The 22,143-nt window shown below is 36.1% G+C and overlaps 1 protein-coding gene across 2 annotated transcripts; it reads left to right on the top strand.

Moving 5' to 3' along the window:
• The first annotated feature begins 3,931 nt into the window (after positions 1-3,931).
• LOC117394815 (epidermal retinol dehydrogenase 2) lies at positions 3,932-21,935 on the top strand. Of its 2 annotated transcripts, none has more exons than XM_033993418.3 (7): positions 3,932-4,054; positions 6,670-7,001; positions 8,110-8,241; positions 8,699-8,798; positions 10,409-10,553; positions 13,101-13,226; positions 20,734-21,935. In XM_033993418.3, the coding sequence occupies exons 2-7, from the start codon at positions 6,681-6,683 to the stop codon at positions 20,825-20,827; spliced, it is 918 nt and encodes a 305-aa protein (XP_033849309.1). In that variant the 5' UTR covers positions 3,932-4,054; positions 6,670-6,680; the 3' UTR covers positions 20,828-21,935. The 2 variants fall into 2 exon arrangements, with proteins under 2 accessions (XP_033849309.1, XP_033849310.1); XM_033993419.3 differs by lacking the exon at positions 20,734-21,935 and adding an exon at positions 18,162-18,650.
• Positions 21,936-22,143: the final 208 nt, after the last annotated feature.

The raw sequence follows: 22,143 nt of genomic DNA, 5'->3' as shown, positions 1-22,143 counted from the left end.
GTGTTTCCATTTTTTTGTCCACTACCTGTACATTGCTATTGGCCTTCAGCCAACCAGAGCCCGCCCCCACCCCCAATGCATATTTCCACACTCAGGGAGAAGGGTATTACTGCAGCCTGCAGCTGCTGTCTCATAGCGACTGTCTCATAGTGGCTGTCTCATAGCGGAAGTTCAAGTTGTCACATATATCTACGTAGGAAATGTTAGTCTTGAAGGGTTGCTGCAACAAATCCCTGCTTTCTGGTGGGTGGGGGCAGTGGGTGTTGTAATGGTTCATTTAAATCGGGCAGACGTTATAGCCCTTACCAAAAAAGTACTATAAAAAATATACTATAGCATATATGCCAACAGTCCCTATATGGCCGGGACAGTCCCGATTTCCTAGCAAATGTCCTGCGTTCTGATGCATAGGAAGAAAGTCCCGATGTTTACCCATAGAACAAAAAATTATTTATTCTGCACAGTAGAGTTTGTGAAAACCACACGCTGTGCTCTTCATGCGGCTGACACATCTGCTGTTCACTAACTTATACAAAGATAAGAACACTTCATTATGTCTATTTTTTCTGTCATGATGGTTGTGTGGTATTGAGTTGGGAGGGGATATGTCTATTATATGATAATGAGTGTTTTTGCGCATGACTCCTCCCATTTGTATGATGCGTATGACCCCCCTCCCCCACTCCCCGGAGATGAACGTCCCACTGAACAGTTTCCAAATGTTGGCAAGTATGCTATAGTAATAAAGTACTATAATACTGTACTATTGTACTGTACTACAATTACTATTACTGGGCTATAATTAAATTACTATTGTGCTGTGCAATACACAGCACAATATTGCTTGCCCTAATGGTTTATTACAAATAAAACCAAAACTCTCAAAAATAGATTTTTCATGAAAAATTGTGTTCAGAACTGTGTTTATTAATTTATTAATAATGTGACACTTCTTGCAAGCAGATTCTCTTCATCAATCAGTTTTGTCCTGATAGCTGCATTTACTTCCTTTGCCTTGCATGCAAAAAAAACAAAAGATTTAGAAGTGAGTAGTTTTTCGAGATTTACAATTATACTGTAAATCACTTTCACGAATCAGCCCCCAAATGTAGTCTCCCATCATGTTCTCGTTATACTGTCCTTGGTAGCGGCGTTCAAAGTCCAGTATATCCTGGTGGAAGCGCTCGCCTTGCTCCTCCGAGTACGTTCCCATGTTCTCCTTGAATTTATCAAGATGAGCATCAAGGATATGGACTTTGAGGGACATCCTACAGCCCATTGTGCCGTAGTTCTTCACCAGAGTCTCAACCAGCTCCACATAGTTTTCGGCCTTGTGATTGCCCAGGAAGCCCCGAACCACTGCGACAAAGCTGTTCCAAGCCGCTTTCTCCTTACTAGTGAGCTTCTTGGGGAATTTATTGCACTCCAGGATGTTCTTTATCTGTGGTCCGACGAAGACACCGGCTTTGACCTTTGCCTCAGACAGCTTAGGGAAGAAGTCTTGAAGGTACTTGAAGGCTGCCGACTCCTTATCTAGAGCTCTGACAAATTGTTTCATAAGGCCCAATTTGATGTGCAGTGGTAGCATCAGCACCTTCCGGGGGTCCCAGCCGTACTCATCAAACTTCAAGGCGTCCAGCAAGGTCTTGATGCTGTTGTAATCCTCTTTGAGGTGCACCGAGTGAGCCAGGGGAAGAGGCGGGTACTTGTTACCATTATGGAGCAGCACGGCTTTGAGGCTCCTGGATGAGCTGTCAATGAAGGACAGTATAACGAGAACATGATGGGAAACTACATTTGGGGGCTGATTCGTGAAAGTGATTTACAGTATAATCGTAAATCTTGAAAAACTACTCACTTCTAAATCTTTTGTAGTCATTTTTGTATTACTTTAGTATAAATACATGTTAATTTGGATTCATATGTTGTTTTTTTCTGACTTTATGTGAACGAAAAGACACAAATTTGCCCATTTTCTCATTGGAAATAGGTAAATTTCAAAATATCACTCCTGGTCACAAAAGCAAAGTTTGTGGGGAATAATAGCCATTTTCTATACTTTTGAGGCATAAGCAATTAGGAAATAACACTTACTACCCAGAAACAAAAATTGTGTTACATAATTATCCAATGTTTCCATCTTACTTTTACAAGTTCCCACTAGAATCTGACTTCCATCTATTACACTCCTAATTAACCCTCTGTATATCATCATCATACTAGTTTTATTTGCTCCCCAACTCATCCCTGAAATACGTCTTAGAATATTTATCCTTCCTTTACATTTATTTATTATAGAATTTATTTGTTTTCCCCAAGTTAATTTTTTTTTTTTTTTTATCAAACCACACTCCCAAATATTTAAATTCCTCTTCGTGGAAAAAATAGCACCTCTGTTTTTGTTACTGATATTTTAAAGCCCCATTTATTTGATCACTTTTTCCAGATTATTCATTGCCTCCTGCAATTCCCTCCTAACTATTTCAATATGTTTATTCTTTTTATAAATAACCTCATCACCAGCAAACAGATTGGAACTTCCGTCGCTTCCCATAATGTAATCTGCTCGTTTCGGTTTCTCTTTTGAAAACGATTGCATTTTTTTAGCAAAATTCGCTTGGATTTGTTTAGACACCCCTCCTTAACACATACGTGTTATTATTTCTATGATCAATGTTTTCACTTGGCCTGACAAGAGCTCTTTATCGGTGTGCTGTCCGAAATTGCCGGCTCTCATGGATATTCATGAGCAGACAAGACAGGGGCGTGGTTTGGCTGTCAAGGGGTTGGGATAGCCAGTGATCCAGATTCTATTTCCTTGATAGATTGCAGTAATGTTTGATGATTTGAATGGGAAGAATTTTTTTTTTTTTTTTTTTTTTTTAAATGACAAAATTCCACATTGATATCCATAGCTCAAATATACTTAGGGCAGCAATATGGAGTAGTGGTTAGGACTCTGGATTCTTGGCCCGAGGGGCGTGGGTTCAATCCCAGGTGGGGGACACTGCTGCTGTACCCTTGAGCAAGGTACTTTACCTAGATTGCTCCAATAAAAACCCAACTGTATAATTGTATGTAAAACATAATGTGATATCTTGTAACAATTGTAAGTCGCCCTGGATAAGGGCGTCTGCTAAGAAATAAATAATAATATAAAGTTTAAGAGAATAAGTAAAAGTGACGTTGTGTGTGACTTTAAAAAAGGGGATTTTCAGCAAGATCAAGAAGAGAGGTCCACATGCCGTGTAACATTTCTATTTTACATATGTAATAGAGCAGAAATGTAATTATGAACAACGTATAGCAACAGTGTGATTATGATAATAGGTAAACTGCATTTATTTTGTTTTATTCGTATATGTTATATACTGTATAAGAGTCAGCCATTTAAAACCCATGCTTTACAATAACGACTGTAGTTTTGTTGAAATACTTGTTGAATTGAATCTAAACAGACCGTAACGTACATGGCCTTATTATAGAGCATCCATGGATGAGCTGACAGTCTCACCCGCAGCAACACAACACAGACGCTCACCGTTAAAATATTCTCTTTAAGTTAACCCAGGTTTTGCAGATCACAGGAGAGTACAAATGAGTTAACTATGTGCCCCTTATATGAGAAGTGGGTAAACGACACATTGCCCAAATTAAAAGCGTGTAAACGCTGTTCACCTGCGTATACCCTCGCCCTGCTGTCATGAATATCTGCTTGAGATAGCCGGTAAATATTCTTGAGCGCTGAAGTTATCTGTTGGGTTGGGGTTAATTAAAGCCCTAGATATCCTGCTTGGCAGTATTGTATTTTACCCAGCAAGCTTCGTTTAGCTTCATTTGTTTGCATCATACTACCTGCAGAGGGCTGCTATGAAGATACAAAGTCTAACAATCAAAGCACGTCCTCCTCCAATGTCAAATCGCATTCATTGAGTGATGTCATGGCACGTGGAAGATATATTTATATCCTACAGTAGCCCACAATTCTTTGCGTCAAACACTGAATCCAGTCAGTTCCTCAGTCAGTGAAGAAAGCATAGACGAAGGCGTATAGGTAATGTATGTCGTTTCATTGAAAGATGTGTTTGAAAGAAATATATATATATATATATATATATATATATATATATATATATAGTCATAGCGTTTAGTCGGAGCTATTACACATGTGTTTAGTCAGTCGATGGTGGCGTTTACCCCTTGGTAGATGTGAACATTGTTCATTAATAAGTTAACGTAGTGCCTAGTTTAAGTTGTTATGCAACACCTGTCTCTTTCGACAACTAGCTGTATTTAAATAATACTATAGTGACAGACCCGGTGTCGAATATATCTTGCTGTTTTTATGTGCTCGGTGATTTGTTTCAACGTTTTTTGTTTGTTTGTTTTGTTTGTTTTCTTACTCGACGTGGCAGTATAAAATAATACGTTACACAGTACTTACATTTTTTAGTGAATTGTACGATATCTGCTGAGATCGACAGGTTTTTTTTTTTATCGAGTCAATGAAACACTAACGTGACCGGATTAAGACAAGGTTGGTTTTTTTTACTAGAACCGAACCCAACCCCTTAAAAAAAACATACATCTACGAAACTTTAGGCCAAATAAAATATCTGTCTTAGGTCTTAAATGATAACCTTTAAAACATTACACAACTAGTTTATTTTATTTAGTACTAATCATAGCCCAGTTTGTTGCTTAATAACTAAAATCAACCAATACTGTTTTATTTATTTATTTATTTATTTATTTATTTATTTATTATTATTATTTTTTTTTTTAAAACAACGTACATATTAGCGATCTCGGTTATCGCAGGCAGTTCATAACACAAGGCGAGGCAATCCACACACAGGCAGAGGGCGGGCGTGAACCCAGATCCTCTCGCTCATGCATAGCGCCAAGAGCCGGCTCCTTTGCAAGGAGCGTATATCGGGCTTATGTCTTCGTGTGTGATTTTGTTACTTACCAGCCCTGCAGCTGCCTACCGCCGTGCACCCTACAATATTAAAACAAAAGTTTAAGATAAAAATAGGGTCGGGTCTGTGTTTTATATCTCGGTTATATCCTACTTAGTTAACATTTCCAAATTAAAGCCACAGAACACTATTTAGAGTAATCTTTTAAGCGCAAAATGAACTGGTTATAAAGTGGTATGTCGTCACAATGTGGCACGCGTACCAATACTTGACCCTTGTAATGTTAGAAAGTGGTACGCTGTGAGCTTTTGGTACAGGTGCAATCAATTGCGATGTGTTTTCCTATTGTCAAACAGAGGTACATTTACCACTAATTATACCTTTTTTTGCAAACCATGAATTTTACATTGTTTTTTTTTTTGCAAACTGGAAACAGGAAATCAGTTTCTCTAAAAGGAAAAATAAATTCACGGTAAACAAGACAAAATGAGATGTCCACTGCAAAGCTGCACAAGTAAAAAAAAATGTACAAGACCCAATGTATTGCGTTTGACAAGTAGTCACATACTCTTTTCTTGGTGGAAAAATATGATAAATTACATTAACAGCAATGTAAAAGACTGGCAATTAAAAAAGATGGAAAAGACCAAAAGCAGCATAACGTACCAGATTTGAATGGGTGCTTCCCTGCTTTCTTACACCGGTGGAACGTCAGATGTTGCTACCTTGTTAAAATCTGCTACCTGTAGAAAAAGTTAATCTGTAGCTATAAACTTTTTTTTTTTTTTTTTTTTTTAATAAACAATCCAAAAATTCATCTTGGTGGTTATATAGAGAGTAGTTTGAAAAGATTCCAAAAAATATATAGCAGAACTAAAATAATGTAATATAATTAATGTTACTTATTTTTAAACTGATATCAACAACATGATCAGAATTCACACCAGTAAATATCTCGTAATACCTTTGCAAAACAATTTTACAAAGGTGTACTTGCTTATAATGTCAAGAAAACGCTACACTTCAATGTAAAAATAATTGTTGCCTATATAGTTGCCTTTTTATCTTTTGCATTTTTATTGTTTAAAAAAAATGTACCTAGCTCTATACACGTTACCGTTTGTTAATACCAGCTGTCTGTATTTAATATTAAACTAATTATTACATGTGGAGTAAAAAGTAACTTTACAAAACACATACTTTCTCATCCAAAAAAAACAGGTAGCAGTTTTTGATGAGCGTCCTCGGTCTTAAGGGGAAAAAAAAAAAAAAAATCTGGCCACGCGCAGTGCAGGTTGAAAATAGTCTGGGCATGCGCAGTACGCAAAGTAGAAACAATTGATAGGTAGCATAAAGTGATGAGACACCGGTACATTTATGTAACGGGCAGTGTTGTGTTATATACTGTCTTTACGGATTCTGTCATCCCCTGTCAGTGCGATGAGATGAGGTTAAAAGCTTTAAAACCACGAATGCATTGTGGTTAAGACGCTCCCTTGAGGTGTGCAGGGTCGTCGGTACCCAGCCTCCATCTTGTTACAATAAGTTATGAAGAATATACTCCTGATAGACATTTTAAGTATTGATCACACTAGTAGACTAAACAGCTACTCAAGTACAGTAAGACACACCAGTACTGATACTGTAATACTCTTCGCATGCATACAGTTTAACATTTGCTTCTGTTTTTGTACTTGTATGTTTAAGTACTTGTGTATTTAAGACTTTCTTGTTATTGTTAATACAGGATTTGCAACAATGAACTTCTTCTTGGAGACGTTGCAGGTGATCTTCCTGTCCACGTATTACCTCCTGGAGGCATTTGTAAAGCTATTTATTCCAGCGAGAAGAAAGAATGTGACTGGGGAGATTGTGCTAATCACTGGGGCAGGCAGTGGCATTGGCAGGCTGATGGCTCTGGAGTTTTCTAAGCTTGGAGTCACACTGGTACTCTGGGACATCAACCAGGAGGGAAGTAAGGAGACCGCCCGTTTAGCCAAGGAACAGGGTGCCTCCAGAGTCCACTGCTATGTGTGTGACTGCAGCAACAAGACAGAGGTTTACAGAGTAGCTGATCAGGTACGATTGGCCTTTATTGTTTCCTTTTTAAATCAAATGTAGTTTCTCAAATTCACTTGCTAGAAAACAGAACAGCTGCTTTGGATGTGCCAGGCTAGAGTCCAGGTACCTTTATGTATCTTCTTATCTTCAGTGTAACGTTAACTGTTTGGGTTTTTGGATGATAAAAGTCTAATTCTTTGAGATGTTGACTTCAAACCTGGTTCACAGCTGTACTCTGTGATTGTTTGATTGGGCACCATAGTACCAAAGCCTCATACGATACCTCAAATAACAGGTATGTAAACCCTATATGCGAAATGTATTGGTGACCATGATATTGATCTCTGGCGTAATATGGCTGCCATATTGAGAACATAGAGGCAATACACTTTGATTTATTGTCTTAATGTTTCTTACACAGCTGTATTTTATTTCATTACTTAAGCTCCATTACCAGTGTTGTTCAGTGTACATTTCTTCACAGCCCATTGCTTTAACCACCTTTTTTATTTATTTTTTATTTTTTAAATATACAGTTTTACAAACCATTTTGTCTTGTATGACATTCCCCTTAGATTTTATCCCTGGTGTATCTATTTGGCAATACTAAAATTATTAGAGAGGGATCTTGGTTTAGTGACATAGACAATAAATACAACACTTCCAGTTATGTCATTCCTATAAAATGTGTAATATCTTGGGGTACCATTGCACATGTGAGACAGGAGACTCGATTATATATTTTGCATGGGTTTGAAGAGTTGTCGATTTATGGAACAGGCTGTGTGGTATAAGGTAGTGTATAGCTTTTGTGGAGTCCAGCTTCTTAAACCATTTGTAAAAGAAGAACCCAAGTAATCTACCTTGCTGTTACCACATAGAAATATGAGTATGCATGCCTGCAGCACAATTGGGCTCCCCTATAAAATTACTTCGGCAGTAAAGAACACACAGGTTTACATTATCGTAGATTTGAGTACAAAACATAAAGAACAAACATGCTGAAACAGAAAAAAAATTACAAAAGGACATTCATGAAGCATGGACTAAAGCCCACAGCTTGCATTGAATGTGTGTATAACTGATTATCTCAATTTGAGAGTTAAAGTTAATGCTTCTTTTTTAGGTCAAAAGGGAAGTTGGGGATGTAAGTATTCTAATAAACAATGCCGGAATTGTCACTGGCAAGAAATTCATGGAATCACCAGATAGCCTTGTAGAGAAAACGGTGGAAGTGAACACCATGGCTCACTTCTGGGTAGGCTGTTATTTTTTTTACTTTATTAATTAAACTTGAAATACTTGTTTATACAACCTTGTTTTTTGTACTATAATTGACTAAACCTTTTAGGTTAATTTCAGTTGTAATCATTTCCAGTCCTCTGTGCTAGGGCAGCAGTGTGGAGTAGTGGTTAGGGCTCTTGACCGGAGGGCCGTGGGTTCGATCCCAGGTGGGGGACACTGCTGCTGTACCCTTGAGCAAGGTACTTTACCTAGATTGCTCCAGTAAAAACCCAACTGTATAAATGGGTAATTGTATGTAAAAATAATGTATAAAAAAGAATGTAATTTTATGTAAAAATAATCTTCTAACAATTGTAAGTCACCCTGGATAAGGGCATCTGCTAATAAATAAATAATAATAATACAAACATCAAAACACATGGAAGCTGAATTGTTAACGTAAAATCTTTTTATTTAAAAACATTTTTTAGACCTATAAAGCATTCCTTCCTGCCATGATGGCCAGTAACCATGGGCATCTTGTCAGCGTTGCCAGTTCTGCTGGACTGATTGGTGTTAATGGACTAGCAGGTAAGAACTGTATTGATTAAAAGGGTATATTTCTCATAATCTATGGGTCTGTAGAAAGAAAAAAAAAAACACAATTACCGCATTTCTTAATCAGCATGCTTACATGTAACAGATGTGGATAAAATGGACCAAATTAAGCTTACTTCAAAATCAACAAGTCCTAATAGAAAGATATGTTTCCACACGCTCACTTGCATGGCCCTGGCACCGTTTGTGCCCATGCATGCCTATTTCTACGTGTCCAGTTGCGCTATCGCTCACCTCCAGCACTGGGCCAAACAGCCATTAGGCCGGGTGTAAGATTTTACAGCTGTCAAACCTGTCTGCATTTTTATTGCAGAAAACGTTAGTAAGGCAAGTACTTTCTTGCAGTTACAGCTTTAGTTCACTACTGAGTTAAGTAAATAGCATGATTTTATTTATATATATATATATATATATATATATATATATATATATATATATATATATATATATATATATATATATATATATATATATATATATATATATATATATATATATATATATATATATATCTCTCTCTCTCACTGCTGTGCAAAAGTCTTAGACATGTTGCATTTTTCTACTCTGATGCATTATGAGCATCAACAATTTACTCAAAGCCTCTACTAGTGTTTTCTACTATTATAACAACCTTGACTTGCATAAAGAAGGAAAAACATTGAGTGAAATAGCTCGCATCACTCAATTTTTCAAGGTGTGGTATCCGAAGCATAATCAACAAGTGCAGAAAAACGTCATCTGTAATTGACAAACCCAGGACTGGAAGACCCAAAAAGCTGTCTAACAAGGATGAGCAGTACTTGAAGATAATATCCTTAAGGAATAGAAAGAAGACAAGCGTTGAATTGGCAGAAGGCACAGGTGTCGCTGTCCATCAAATCAACAGTAAGAAGGTCACTCTTGAAATCAGGACTTACAGGTTGTGCTGCGTAAGAATACCTCTGTTAACACAGAAATTGGACTAGGGAGCAATGGTCAAATAAACAGCGCCTGGCAAGAAGTGCAAGAGGTGGCTCGTATGCTGAAGTGAGTATGTGGAAACATGGCTTTAGATTTTCAAAAGCATTTACTCCAGTCTTTTTTAATTTAAACACGTTTACATAACTAGAATCAACCAACTAAGTAATCTAATTAAAATGTGCAGTCTTGAAAGAATCGCATGTAGTAAACATGCACTTGTCATACTACACCAGGTTAAATAAATCTGTTTCCATGCCATGCTTTCAGATACTGTAGTGTTACCTTTCCTTGGTTGTTTCACCTGGAGAATAAAATTGTCCAGTTATGAAGCAACCAGTTGCTTCCACTATTGACTGAGCTGCTTTGACAGTGCAATGCTTTTACCTATTAGATACTGTGGAGCTGAAATGACATAGGATATGTCAGGATATGATATGTTTTCTGAGTGAAGTAATGTAACTTTCTTTAACCTTGGATATTAGATATTAAAGTGGTAATATTTTGGATCGTGGTTTTTTATAATTGGCCTTTTTTAATCTGACATAATTGAATATGTTAATGCAATTCCTGCAAAATAAGTGCTCATGCATTAACATTTCTTGCATTGGCTCATTTTATTTAAGATTATTGTGCAAGCAAGTTTGCAGCTGTTGGCTTTGCTGAATCTGTGGGTCTGGAAATGCTCGCTTCAGGAAAGGATGGGATTAAAACCACAATCGTGTGCCCATATTTTATAAATACTGGAATGTTTGACGGCTGCTACACTAAGTAAGTGACAATGTTGTGGTAGTGGTTCAGCTTTGGGGGGAAAAAAAAAATCATGCAATTTGTATTAAGCAGTTCAGAATATGGTACCCAGATTTAGATGTATTTTTTTTAACTGCTTACACAGCACACACATTCAAACTCCATTAAAATGTGCTTCTGACATGATAAATGCTTTTAAAATTGCACTGAATTCAGCAGGTGTTTATACTTACTATAGAAAGAATGCACTTTCCCATTTATATTCAGAAAAATAATTACAATGCCTTTCTTCATCTTGCAAAACCATAACCAGTTAAGAAATCTAACTTTTTCCATTGGTTAAAACTAGCAGATTGTGGTTTTTATTTTTTTAAAGCTTTACATCCAGACTGTTTTGATTTATGTATTTTTTCTTAAAACCCTTTGCATTTTGGAGTGCCAGTGTATGCTAGTCCAAGAGCCCTGAAGCACCAGCTGGCACCCACATACTTCTCTGCCTTTTGTAGTCAACAGACATTGCATTGTTATGGTAGAAAAAAGACACTGGAAATTTAGGAATCTGTTGGAAGTTGCCCTAAATATCTAGAATTAAAATGATAACATTTTAGCAAAATTGTGTGTCCTTGTAACAAGATTAAGTTGTATTTAAAAAAAAATAATAAAATAAATAAAGTATATATTCTATATTAAATAAAACCTTTTTTATTTATTATTGATTTTTTTGGTTTATTTATTAATGTTGATCACTTTGCCTGTTTGATTTTAAAAACGTTGCAGGAACTGGGCAATATGTTTTGTTGAGCACAGTTTCTCAATAGGATGATGGTTATTGGAACCCGTGAAGCTACAACGTAGGCCAGGAGTCAGCAATCTTTTTGTGCAAGAGAGCCAAACTGAATGGAAATTTAGAACAAGTGGTCTGCTTTCACACAGTTTTCATGGGGACGTATCATAAACTTGAAGAAAGTGTTGTGTCTGCAAGTCCACAAAACAAGGCTTGAACGACATTAACAGATCAGATATAAACGCCACAAGCTGATTTTTTGCTAGGTTCCTCTACCATGCATGAATCTTGAAACATTCGTAACATCAGTTTGCCAGTCTTTATCTCTGGTGACCAGATTAAATTTGGATTCACCTGCAAAAACTGCCTGCAGTAGTGACAGGACTGTGTTTCCTTGCCCTTGAAGTTTAACATTAAGTTGATTCAAATGACTTGTAATGTCCACAATGTGTAATACAGTGAAAGCTTAAAATGGGACATTTCTGTTGTTCTGACAAAAGAGCAACGAATCCCTTGTGTTTACCCATCATGCTGGGTGCCCCATCAGTGCACACTGAAACAAGCTTCCCTAAATGGATCTGCTTCTCGCTAACGAAATCCAGCACAATTTTAAGTATGTCTTCGTCTCTTGTTTGATTTTTTCATTGGCAGAATTGCAAGCATTTCTTGTACTAAGTTGCCACGTGTATCGCCCGAGAATACATAGTTGTGCAACATCACAGACATCTATTGACTCATCCACAGCAAACCAAAAATATGTAGCAGAACTTCTATTTTTTATTTGCTGCTTATCAACCTGATCCGCTATTTTCACAGGTCCATCATGAATTGTTTTTGCAGATAAAGGCATATCTTGTATTTGCTGCAGGATTTTGTCTTTGCTGGGGAATTCTTCAAATAGCTCTTCAGCTATATTAAGCATACAGCTCTTTACATATTTGCCATCAGTGAAAGGCTTACCTTTGTGAACGATCTCTAAAGAGCCGGCGAAACTTGCTGAATTTAAACTTCCATCTTTATTCGACCACGCAAGTAGTTTACTTTGCCCCGCTTTCATTTTTCTTTGCAGTTCCTCAGAGGCCTTTTTCCATGCCTCACCTTCTGGGTATTTTGCTGCAAATGCAGCATGTTTTGTCACGAGATGTCATTGTAAATTCAATTTTTTTGTTGGAAGCCAGACGTTCACTGCATATGAGACAAAGTGGAAATCTTGACTTCTCCACAAAGGTGTACATATCGGTCCATTCCGGCTGAAAAGAATGGTATTCCTTATCCGACTTTTTACTATTTTTTTAAATGGAACTAAAGAGCTCTACAGTACACTTCGAAACTGAAAAAATGCAGTAAAAGCAGGGTTACAGATTTTGGCTCGTGCATATTGCTTGTTGACAGATCTCTTGACCAATCAAAACATGATGAAACAAACTCCAGGAATACAAGCACCAATAAAAGCAATGGGTAGGTGGATGTAAAAATAAATAAATAAAGTGAGATATCGCGTCCCGAGTTGGTCTTTGTAGATGTGCGATGACGCTGATAGTACGTTTTCGTCGTTTTATTTTTTGTTGTGTGTATTTGTGAATGATTTAGAGACTCAAGAGCCATATTTGGTTATTTGAAGAGCCAGGTATGACTCACGAGCCATAGGTTGCTGACCCCTGACATAGGCCATAATAGGTTCCAGCCACAAAGCCGTAACTCGTGATTTAGTTAAAGATTTTTAAACGCTGGCATGCTTGAGCCCAGTGTATCATGCTTTTCCAATTTCTTGTATTTAAATGCAGATGGCCTCGACTTCTTCCAATTTTGGATCCCAATTATGCAGCCAAAAAGATTGTAGATGCTATTCTAAAGGAAGAAGTTTACCTGGTGATGCCAAGAAGCCTAAACCTGATTTTTGCTATGAAAAAGTAAGTTTGGTTTAAATTTATCTATCCATTCATATATATCTATCTATCTATCTATCTATCTAATGTTATATTATCTCTTTGTTTGTGAAATATTTACTATTATAGTTGAGGTACCCTGAGTTGTACACACACCTAGATAATAACTTATCCAATTGTCTGATGAGTTGTCATTTCATGAACTTCAGGAGCTTTGTTTCTGGCAGAGTTGTAACGAGTCACCAAAATTGGGACTCGAGTCGAGTCTTTGACATGCCAAGCTCGAGTCGAATCACCAATCTGGCTCGAGTCACTTCAAGTCATTAATTCTGACAGTTCAAGATAGCTTGATTTAATCAGATTAGTTTTAAAGGAGATTAGCAATCTATACATAAAAAATCTGTTAAATACAAAATTAGGATGCACAATAAAGTGGTCATACTTGCCCCACTTATGCTCATCATTAAAAGTCCATGGTTTCTGCTTTGTGAATTTGATTTCTTGATCTATTTATAAGCACATTTTGCCACTGTATAAAGACCCCTTTCTCTGTGCTCAGTTGGGTTGGATGTTTAGTAATTAATGATTCCACAAAACAAAGAACATATCTAAATATTTTCTCACTTCTCAACCCCGACACTCCTGTATAGTTTTGTTTCAGATACATTGACCAAATGAAAGGAAAATTGGTGGCATTTAATTTCATGTTGAGATATTACTTCAAGGTTTTAACACATAGGAGACAAATAGAAAAATAAATAAACTCAGGCAAAATTTTATATAATTTAGTTTCATGTAATTCACAGGTAACATAGAATCTGTACTGCATATCTCTCCTGTTAGTGTAAGCTGAGCTATGGAGTGTCTTTTTCCATTAAATGTCCACTAGATATTTTTAAGTAACAGATACTGTTTCACAAAACATAATAAAACGGTGTCTGGTGGAGTCCTAGTCAGATCACTACGTAGTCTTCTTTGTTCAAGACTGAATAGATTCAATTCTTTCAGCCTGTCTGCATATGACATGCCTTTTAAACCTGCAATAATTCTGGTCGCTCTTCTTTGCACTCTTTCTAGAGCAGCAATATCCTTTCTGTAGCAAGATGACCAGAACGGAACACAATATTCTAGATGAGGTCTTACTAATGCATTGTAAAGGTTTAACATGTATTCGCTTGATTTTAATTCAACACTTTTCACAGATGATGAAGACATTTCTGAGTCAACATAAACTCCTAGGTCTTTTTCATAGATTCCTTCTTCAATTTCACTATCTCCCATATGATATTTATATTGCACATTTTTATTGCCTGCGTTAAGTACCTTACACTTATTTCTATTAAATGTTCTTTAATATACATATAACACTTTAAGTGAAAGTTTTATGTTTATGTATGTAAACAATGTTCTATTCAGCATTGGATTTAAAGGGACATTTAAAATCGCTACAAAGCACCAACTCCTTTAAGAGATATGGTGTCCATAAATAAATAGATAAAATACATATAACCATACATACATTAAATAAAGAGAATAGTGAGCACCAAATACTTCCCAAAATTTTACTTACTAGAAACATTTTCCATACATTCATTACCTTTACTTGTGCGCTAACAAAACCTGAAAAATAACTCCTAATCAGTGCTTTTTCTGTCATGTTTAATTTGCCCTGGCTTTTTTTTTTATTTATTTTTTTTTATATCAAATATCGACTACCTACTCATTTTTGAAAAATACTGCTGTTGCATTGTGCCTGAGTCTTTAATTAATTCAGATTCTCATTTTAGCCATTGAAAAAAAACGAAAAACCTACCGGTATAAATTAGTGGCAGTCCGGTGCTGTGTTTTGAATGCAGTTTATTCATATTGTCGCTTTACAGTGCTGACAGGATGCAGCTTGTTTCTCTCCCGGTCGACTGTATAATTATTAAAAGTGAACTCCACCACCGCATGTACTTTTAGTGTACTCTCCATGTTGTTGTTTTTGTTTTTTTCATGTCTGTGAAAAAATTCAAAAATCACTATTTTCCACAGGATTTTCTGTGATCCGTGATTACAAATCTGTCTTTGCTTCCCGCCTACACATGTTGATATCCTGGGCTCCCTGCTGCTAGAACGACGCTATAGGCTAGAAAGGTGTTTTCTATTTCCTTAGCAATGGTCTTAACAACCATGGCAGGAACCTGTTTATGTGCAAAATGACAAGATGACTGCATGTGTTAGAGAGGGGCTGCATGTATTGAAAATCGAGAGTCGAGTCGAGTCTTTGCTTGCAGGGACTCGAGTCGAGTCATTTGATGGCAATGACTCGAGTCGAGTCCCGAAAAAATGCGACTTGGATGTCGAGTTATTGACTCGAGTCATTACAACTCTGGTTTCTGGTGCCTTTATTTATTTAGCAGACACCTTTATCCAAGGCGACTTAGAGACTAGGGTGTGTGAACTACGCTTCAGCTGCAGAGTCGGTCACAAGGAGGTTAAGTGACTTACTCAGGGTCACACAATGAGTCCGTGGCAGAGCCGGGATTTGAACCGGGGACCTCCTGGTTACAAGCCCTTTTCTTAAGCCACTTTCATACAAGCATAGCAGCTGCTTGCCCAGACTACATCAACGAGGCATCTGTCCAGATCTTCATATATATTAGGGTTGGAACAATAATAGATAATATTGATAATCACAATCATTGTTTTGCAGCGATAATTTCATCGCGTTAAAAATGTATCGATAATCATAATTGTCGTCTGTGACCCAATGAAGCAGGAAGCGGCACTGAACTGTCGGCGTGAGGCGTAAAACATGATCTGTGTGAGCACTGCGTACATTGGGAATTTTAAATACTGATTTTAAACAATATGCTTTTAACTTGGTCATGGTTTCATTTTGATAATAAGTTGTACAGTGGCAAGGCATGACTGGTTTTCTAACATAAGAACACAAATATTGTTTGTAAAATAAAAATGCTAGCTCACTATAAAATTACTGTAGAAAAGTGGAACTTTGGACTATTAAACATTTTGACACTGGATTTATATTTATGTAAATTGAATGTAATTGCAAAAAGAAAACAACCATATGGCACATGTGTAATATAGCCTGAACAACTGTGTTGCTTCTTTATTTTAAACTACAGACATGAGTACTATACTGCAGCCTATGCACCGCATGAGGGGGGAGGGGGGAGGGGGAATAAGCGGGTGCTCAGAACCCTTGTTAATATCTGTTCCCATGGCATTGCTATTGTAAAAAAGGGTAGTTGCATAAATAGAAGAGAGTTAACTTTTAATGAAAGTATATGCAGTTTATTTTATTAAACTGTCTGCATACAAGCAACGATGTACAAAACTCAGTATGTTCCTAATGGTATTTAAGAAACAAACAAACAAAATAAATACTTTTATTCTCTTAATGGCAGATTCGCCACACAGGTAAAGAAAACAAATGCTTCCAGGTAACGTTAGCAATGTTGTTTAGTTATAGTAAAACATTTGGTGGCACTTTCTTTTATGAAAGTAAACATTCTCGAATTAACATAAATGTTTAAGTAAGAAAGAAATCCAGAAATTTAAAAACTCGGCTGTCTTTTTTTTTTCTTCTAAACTGTGGCTTAGACTGGCTGTTGTCATGCTGCTCAAGTATAAATTTGATAAATTTACAAGAATTTAAAATATTTTATTTATTCAGCCGATAATCACGGTTATCGTGATAATTTACAGGCGATAATCGATAGCTAAAAATGTCATTATCGTCCAACTCTAATATCCTATCTATCTGTCTATCTGTCTATATAATAACAATGTATAGGGCGATAATCAGTTTTATAAAACTGTTGTAGCCACTATAATGCAATTCAGTAAAGTAAGCACATTTACAATCTTCTCATACTGGTTGTTGTCACCACTAGTAATCCCCACCGTATCTCGTTTTGTTGCCTAAATGAACTATATATTGAGGTTTTCTGTGGTGTTTATTTTATGTTTTTTGTTTTATTTTCTCAAATCGATCGGCTTATTTGGAAATAAAGTGACTGTATAGTAGTTCAGGTGTGTTTTTCTAAAGGTTGATAAAGGATTGTTTCTTTGAAAATGTACTTGACACTGATCAACCTGCTAAATATCAGTGAAGCAATAAGACTGATTAATGCTTTAACATAAAAAAAAAAAATTAAATGTCAACTGAATTATTTATTTGTTAATTGACCTTTGGAAGCCATTAGAAAGAGAGAGCGCTAAAATGTTAGGAGAACTAAACAAGAGAAATGTTTAACTTTCAGGAATAAGGCTGTTTGCATTAAAGCAAAATGTATGTTGGACTTGGAATACATTAACATATTACAATAAGGAAAGTAATTCTATGTGAAGTGTATGCAGAGACCAAACATTATTTTCATTATACTACTATGAACGTGAATTTTGTAATACATGGGCTTATGTATAATCATTCTGTGCCAAAACAGGGCATTTAATATTTGTTTTTGATTAGTTTTTGATTAGTAGTATTTTCACAGACTTTTAGAAGTACTAGCCTATAATTATATTCATTAAAAAATGTGGCAAATAAAAAGTAATATACTGTAGTGTGGTTCTGTAAACTACTGCCAGATGAGTTAGATATTGATACTTCAATAATTAATAAATGTACATTTTATTTATTGAATATAAGTATTACATTTCAATCACAGCTGCTTTAATTAAAATGAAAAAAGGGAATATAGTTCTATGATGAATGCATTACAATAATGGAGGGATAACAGTTTGATTCACTCCTGGTTTAAGACACCTGAGCTTGTTGCATACACAGGTGGGCTAATCAAGCACATACTAAAACCTGTAATGGGTAGAATTCATGAGCAATAGCAGTGTTTTTACCATCCCTGTAATACAATATAGTTTTAAGTGATATTTTAAACTAGGGGGGAGCATTACTTTTCTTAACATCATTTAATTGTATTGTTTTCTTAGCTCAATCCCCTCGAAACTTGGCGTTCTTTTTGGAAGATATCTGGGTGTTTTTGAAAGCATGGATCATTTCAGAGGTCATTCGAAGCACCAGTAAGCTAACGGTTAGCTTGACACTGGGGAATTTTTAAATAAGGAATTAAGAAATGCAGAAAGTTTAAATAACTACCATTAATGGATCAACTGTAATGTGTTTCAAAACTCTGATATAAAAAAACAAAAAAAAACAGAAAGTGTCAAATTCTTTATTTTGCATATGTAATCAGTGTTTTAAGGAACAAATGTATTTTTGTATCTGCAAAAACTTTGAAATTATGAAATCTTTGCTTTTTACACTTGGTGGATGGAAATAATAATAATAAAAAAATATATATGCTCTCACACTTGGCTAGATTTAATTGTTTGCACAAATCATTTTTGTAGAACACGTATAGCTTTATGCACATATCCAACACTTTTCAAACAAGATGTAATAAAGTAATATTGTGAAAACCAGTTGTATGTTGTCTCATTGCCCTTACAGTAAGTAACCATAATTATATTAAAACATCAGATCAGTAAAAATCATATTATTTGTTTCTTAAATTACAAATTACTTTTTTACATTTCCTTTACTGTTTTATTGTGCTTGCCACCATTGAGTGGTTATCAGTTATTGTTCCAATCTTATTTTCCTCTTAATTTATCTTTACCTGAGGCAGAGCTCCCTTTCAGCTTGTCTGGGCAATCCTAATATTCTGCCATATTGAGGTGATATGACTTTTTAAGTTTCCATGGTCTTCAGCTTAACACTTTGTGTCATTGTCATAATATTCTGTACACAGCTGTAGTCTTTGATTTTCTTGTTCAATTTCCATTACCTGTGTTGTCCAGTGAGAATGAACCATTTCACTTCCAAATTGTTCTGAAACAGTTATACAGACCGCACACTGAGATGGTGTGTCTAGAGGTGGTACATAGCGGTACTCTGTGTTTCTCTCAATAAAGTTCAAGTACAGACTGTACAAGGGAGCCACACGCAGCTCTTGCACCTGCACAACACCCACAGCATATGATCTTGCCAAAGCCAGGGATGTCAAATATAAGGTCAAATGGCCAATTCAAAGGGGCAACAGGCCGGGGTGTGAGAGGTGTAGGGGTATTATTTAATTAATGCATTTTCTGCAGTACCTTATAGAGCACTATAAAAGATCAATTATTCCACACAAACCAGGGATTTTAGTTTTCATATTTATATTCTGCAACCAATGCAGCGACTTTGCAGTTGTCATATAATATCCTACAGGTTAGGTGCGTCTAATTCTGTTTCAGTGTTACCTTATAGAGCAGTCACAATCGCAGATTATAAACACACATTACATGATTATAGGTGGGTGCCCCCATGGGGAAGGGCAGGGTTTATTTTCCATTTTAATCTACAGAAAACAAAAGCATTTCGTATCGCATAAATTCAAATCGGAGAACTTCAAATTCCAATTGGATTTTAAAAGGAGAATACAGTAAGTTATGAATATAGTTTTAACTTTCAACTCTGCAGATCTGTATATACAGGCAGCTCTAGAAAAGGTAACTCAACTTAAAAGAGCAGTGCTGTAGCCTTTTTAAAGTTGCTTAGTGCTGAAAGAGTTAAATGTGTTATTTCATGTCTTTCTTAGCAGCAGGTAGCAGTAGATCATACCCAAAAAATATTTAAAAGCAAGTGTAACGAGACTTGTTTTTCTGGCCAGCAAATTAAATAATACATTAAATATGGCCCTTGGTACCTCTGATTTAAAGTTCTCTTGAATCTGAAACCCCTGCCCTTGGTGTAAAAACGTTCTTGTCCCTTTCCATGTGTATTATTTTTTTTTATTATTATTTTTTTATTTTAGTTTTCCAGACTTCATTTTCACTTTGACTTTGAAGTCCATTTAACCGGTCACGACATGAGTGTAGAATCAGTCCCTGTGCAACTGTTGGTAGGACCCCATCGTAAACTCTTTGCTGCACATAAGTGGCTTCAGGTAGGATGCTAATACCTGTTCCACAAGGAGGGAATATGCAGTGTGGCAGGATAAATGAGCTTCATCTAATTCAAAGTAAAACAAAAGGTGGATAAATAAACTTACTGAAAAATATTTAAGGAAATTACCCTTTCAATGTGGCATTTAAGTTTATTTTGAAGTTCAAGCATACGTTTTGCAAACAAGTAGTCATTCCCTGTCTTGTGCAAAAGATATTTGTAAATATCATTTACAGAGTTATTACTACCAAATGGACTGAGAAAAAAACCTTTAACGGTAACCGGTCCTAATAGGTGAGATCTTCTGATTGCCTCCCAATTGAAATGGACTGGGAGAGTGTTCTGAATGGTGAATGCTGTGTTTACAATATATGTACTTTATAATATAAGGAACATACTGCACACAAATATGCAATACCTCAAATATGGAGCGTGTATACAAGACTTGTTACAAAAACTTTGCATAAGTCATATGTGTCTTTCAGCAAATGAGCCAAATAAGGTAATTTGTATTGTGTGCAAATAAATTACCGTGATTTTATTTCTTACAATTTACGTGTTTTCTTTTCATAGCGTGGTACCTGTGAAGATGGGAATAATCCTTGGAATCTACTTTGGGGCTTTTAACTTCATGGACCATTTCAGAGGTCGTATCAAGAATGATTAACTGCAAAAGAAAGCACACAAGGAACCAGAGGGATTGTCTGCCATATGAGCAAGATTACAATGTTTTGGTTAAAAGTGGATAAACTAACATATTAGTATGTTTATCAGCATTATACGACTTTATAATCATGTCTTGTGATATAAGTATAATTCAGCCTACGAGAGAGTTCCATCTGTATAGGCTTAATTGAGTATGGCTAAATGTATTTCAGTACATTTCATACCTCTTATTTTGTTGCCCGTGTTCCACACCATATTGCTTATCCATCTATGTAATGCTACCAGGTGAACAGTGATAAGTGTGAACATAAAAAAATACCAAACATTTAAGATACACCTTTGCATAATACTGCATAATTAAACCATCTGTCAACAACAGATGTGTTTATGTGAACTCAGGTATAGACAAGACTCTACTAGTACTTTCCATAAAGCTTAAACGAGATCAGAAATATGTTACAAGGATGTAATGCATAATTAGGTTATATTCATAAAATACATCAATATTGTGTGTAATTTTAAATTCATTAACTAAGGACTGGTCTTTTTTGTAAAACTAATAATGAGGATCTTATTAATCATAATAAAGTTTAACCAACATATTGGGAGAAATTGTAAATTACATTTTTTTTTTTTTTTTTAAAGACTAAAACACTGCCGGTGTGTTTGGGGGTAAATAAGGAAACGAGTGTGGGAAGGGTGGTAGTTGAAGCTTCCTGTGACCCCCCCCTCATCTTCAGGGGCTGTGGTAGTTCCTGGGGTCGGAGTTTAGTCCGACGCAGGAACCGCAGGGGTGCAGCGATTGGGAGGAGGGGATCACATGGGATGGAGCTATAAATAGTGGCCTCAGGGGTCCTCCATGTTAGTGTGTGAAACGACGTTCTAAGTGGAACTGTGTTGTGCTCTGACGAACCAGATAAACGGACAGTGTGCTAGCTTATGGGGGAAAACACTATATGGCTTATTATAAAAATGACTGGGGCTGTATGAGAGGAGAGAGCAACTGGTTAGAGAGAAGTTTTATTATTTTCTTTTAGGCGTGGGCTTGGCCAACAGAGTCCTTAGTCTGTTAGCGTGAGGAAATAAACCTGATTCAGTGATACACTAAATCCTGGCGCCTGCAAAGTGTCGATTATTTTAAGTTATGTCGATATCAACCGAAAACACAACAATATATAATATATAATATTGAAAATTTCTGGACAGAACATTTTATTTGGGTAGAGCACAGCTAAAGGATCAAGAATTGCAGTTAAGATATTTATTGACTGGTGAAATACAATTCATACAAATGTAATTCAAAGTTGCTGCAGTATG

Source organism: Acipenser ruthenus, chromosome 3 (assembly GCF_902713425.1).
Source record: "Acipenser ruthenus chromosome 3, fAciRut3.2 maternal haplotype, whole genome shotgun sequence".
NCBI classification, from domain to species: Eukaryota; Metazoa; Chordata; class Actinopteri; order Acipenseriformes; family Acipenseridae; genus Acipenser; species Acipenser ruthenus.
Note: the sequence above shows the minus strand (reverse complement) of the source record. Positions and strands in the feature narration are given on the sequence as shown.

What these genes read in the sequence shown, in the direction of transcription:
- LOC117394815 (XM_033993418.3), top strand. Translation starts at nt 6,681, where the DNA reads ATGAACTTCTTCTTGGAGACGTTGCAGGTGATCTTCCTGTCCACGTAT. An exon ending in ACACCATGGCTCACTTCTGG is followed by an intron (nt 8,242 to 8,698) that starts GTAGGCTGTTAT and finishes AACATTTTTTAG; the next exon opens with ACCTATAAAGCATTCCTTCC. An exon ending in TGGTGTTAATGGACTAGCAG is followed by an intron (nt 8,799 to 10,408) that starts GTAAGAACTGTA and finishes ATTTTATTTAAG; the next exon opens with ATTATTGTGCAAGCAAGTTT.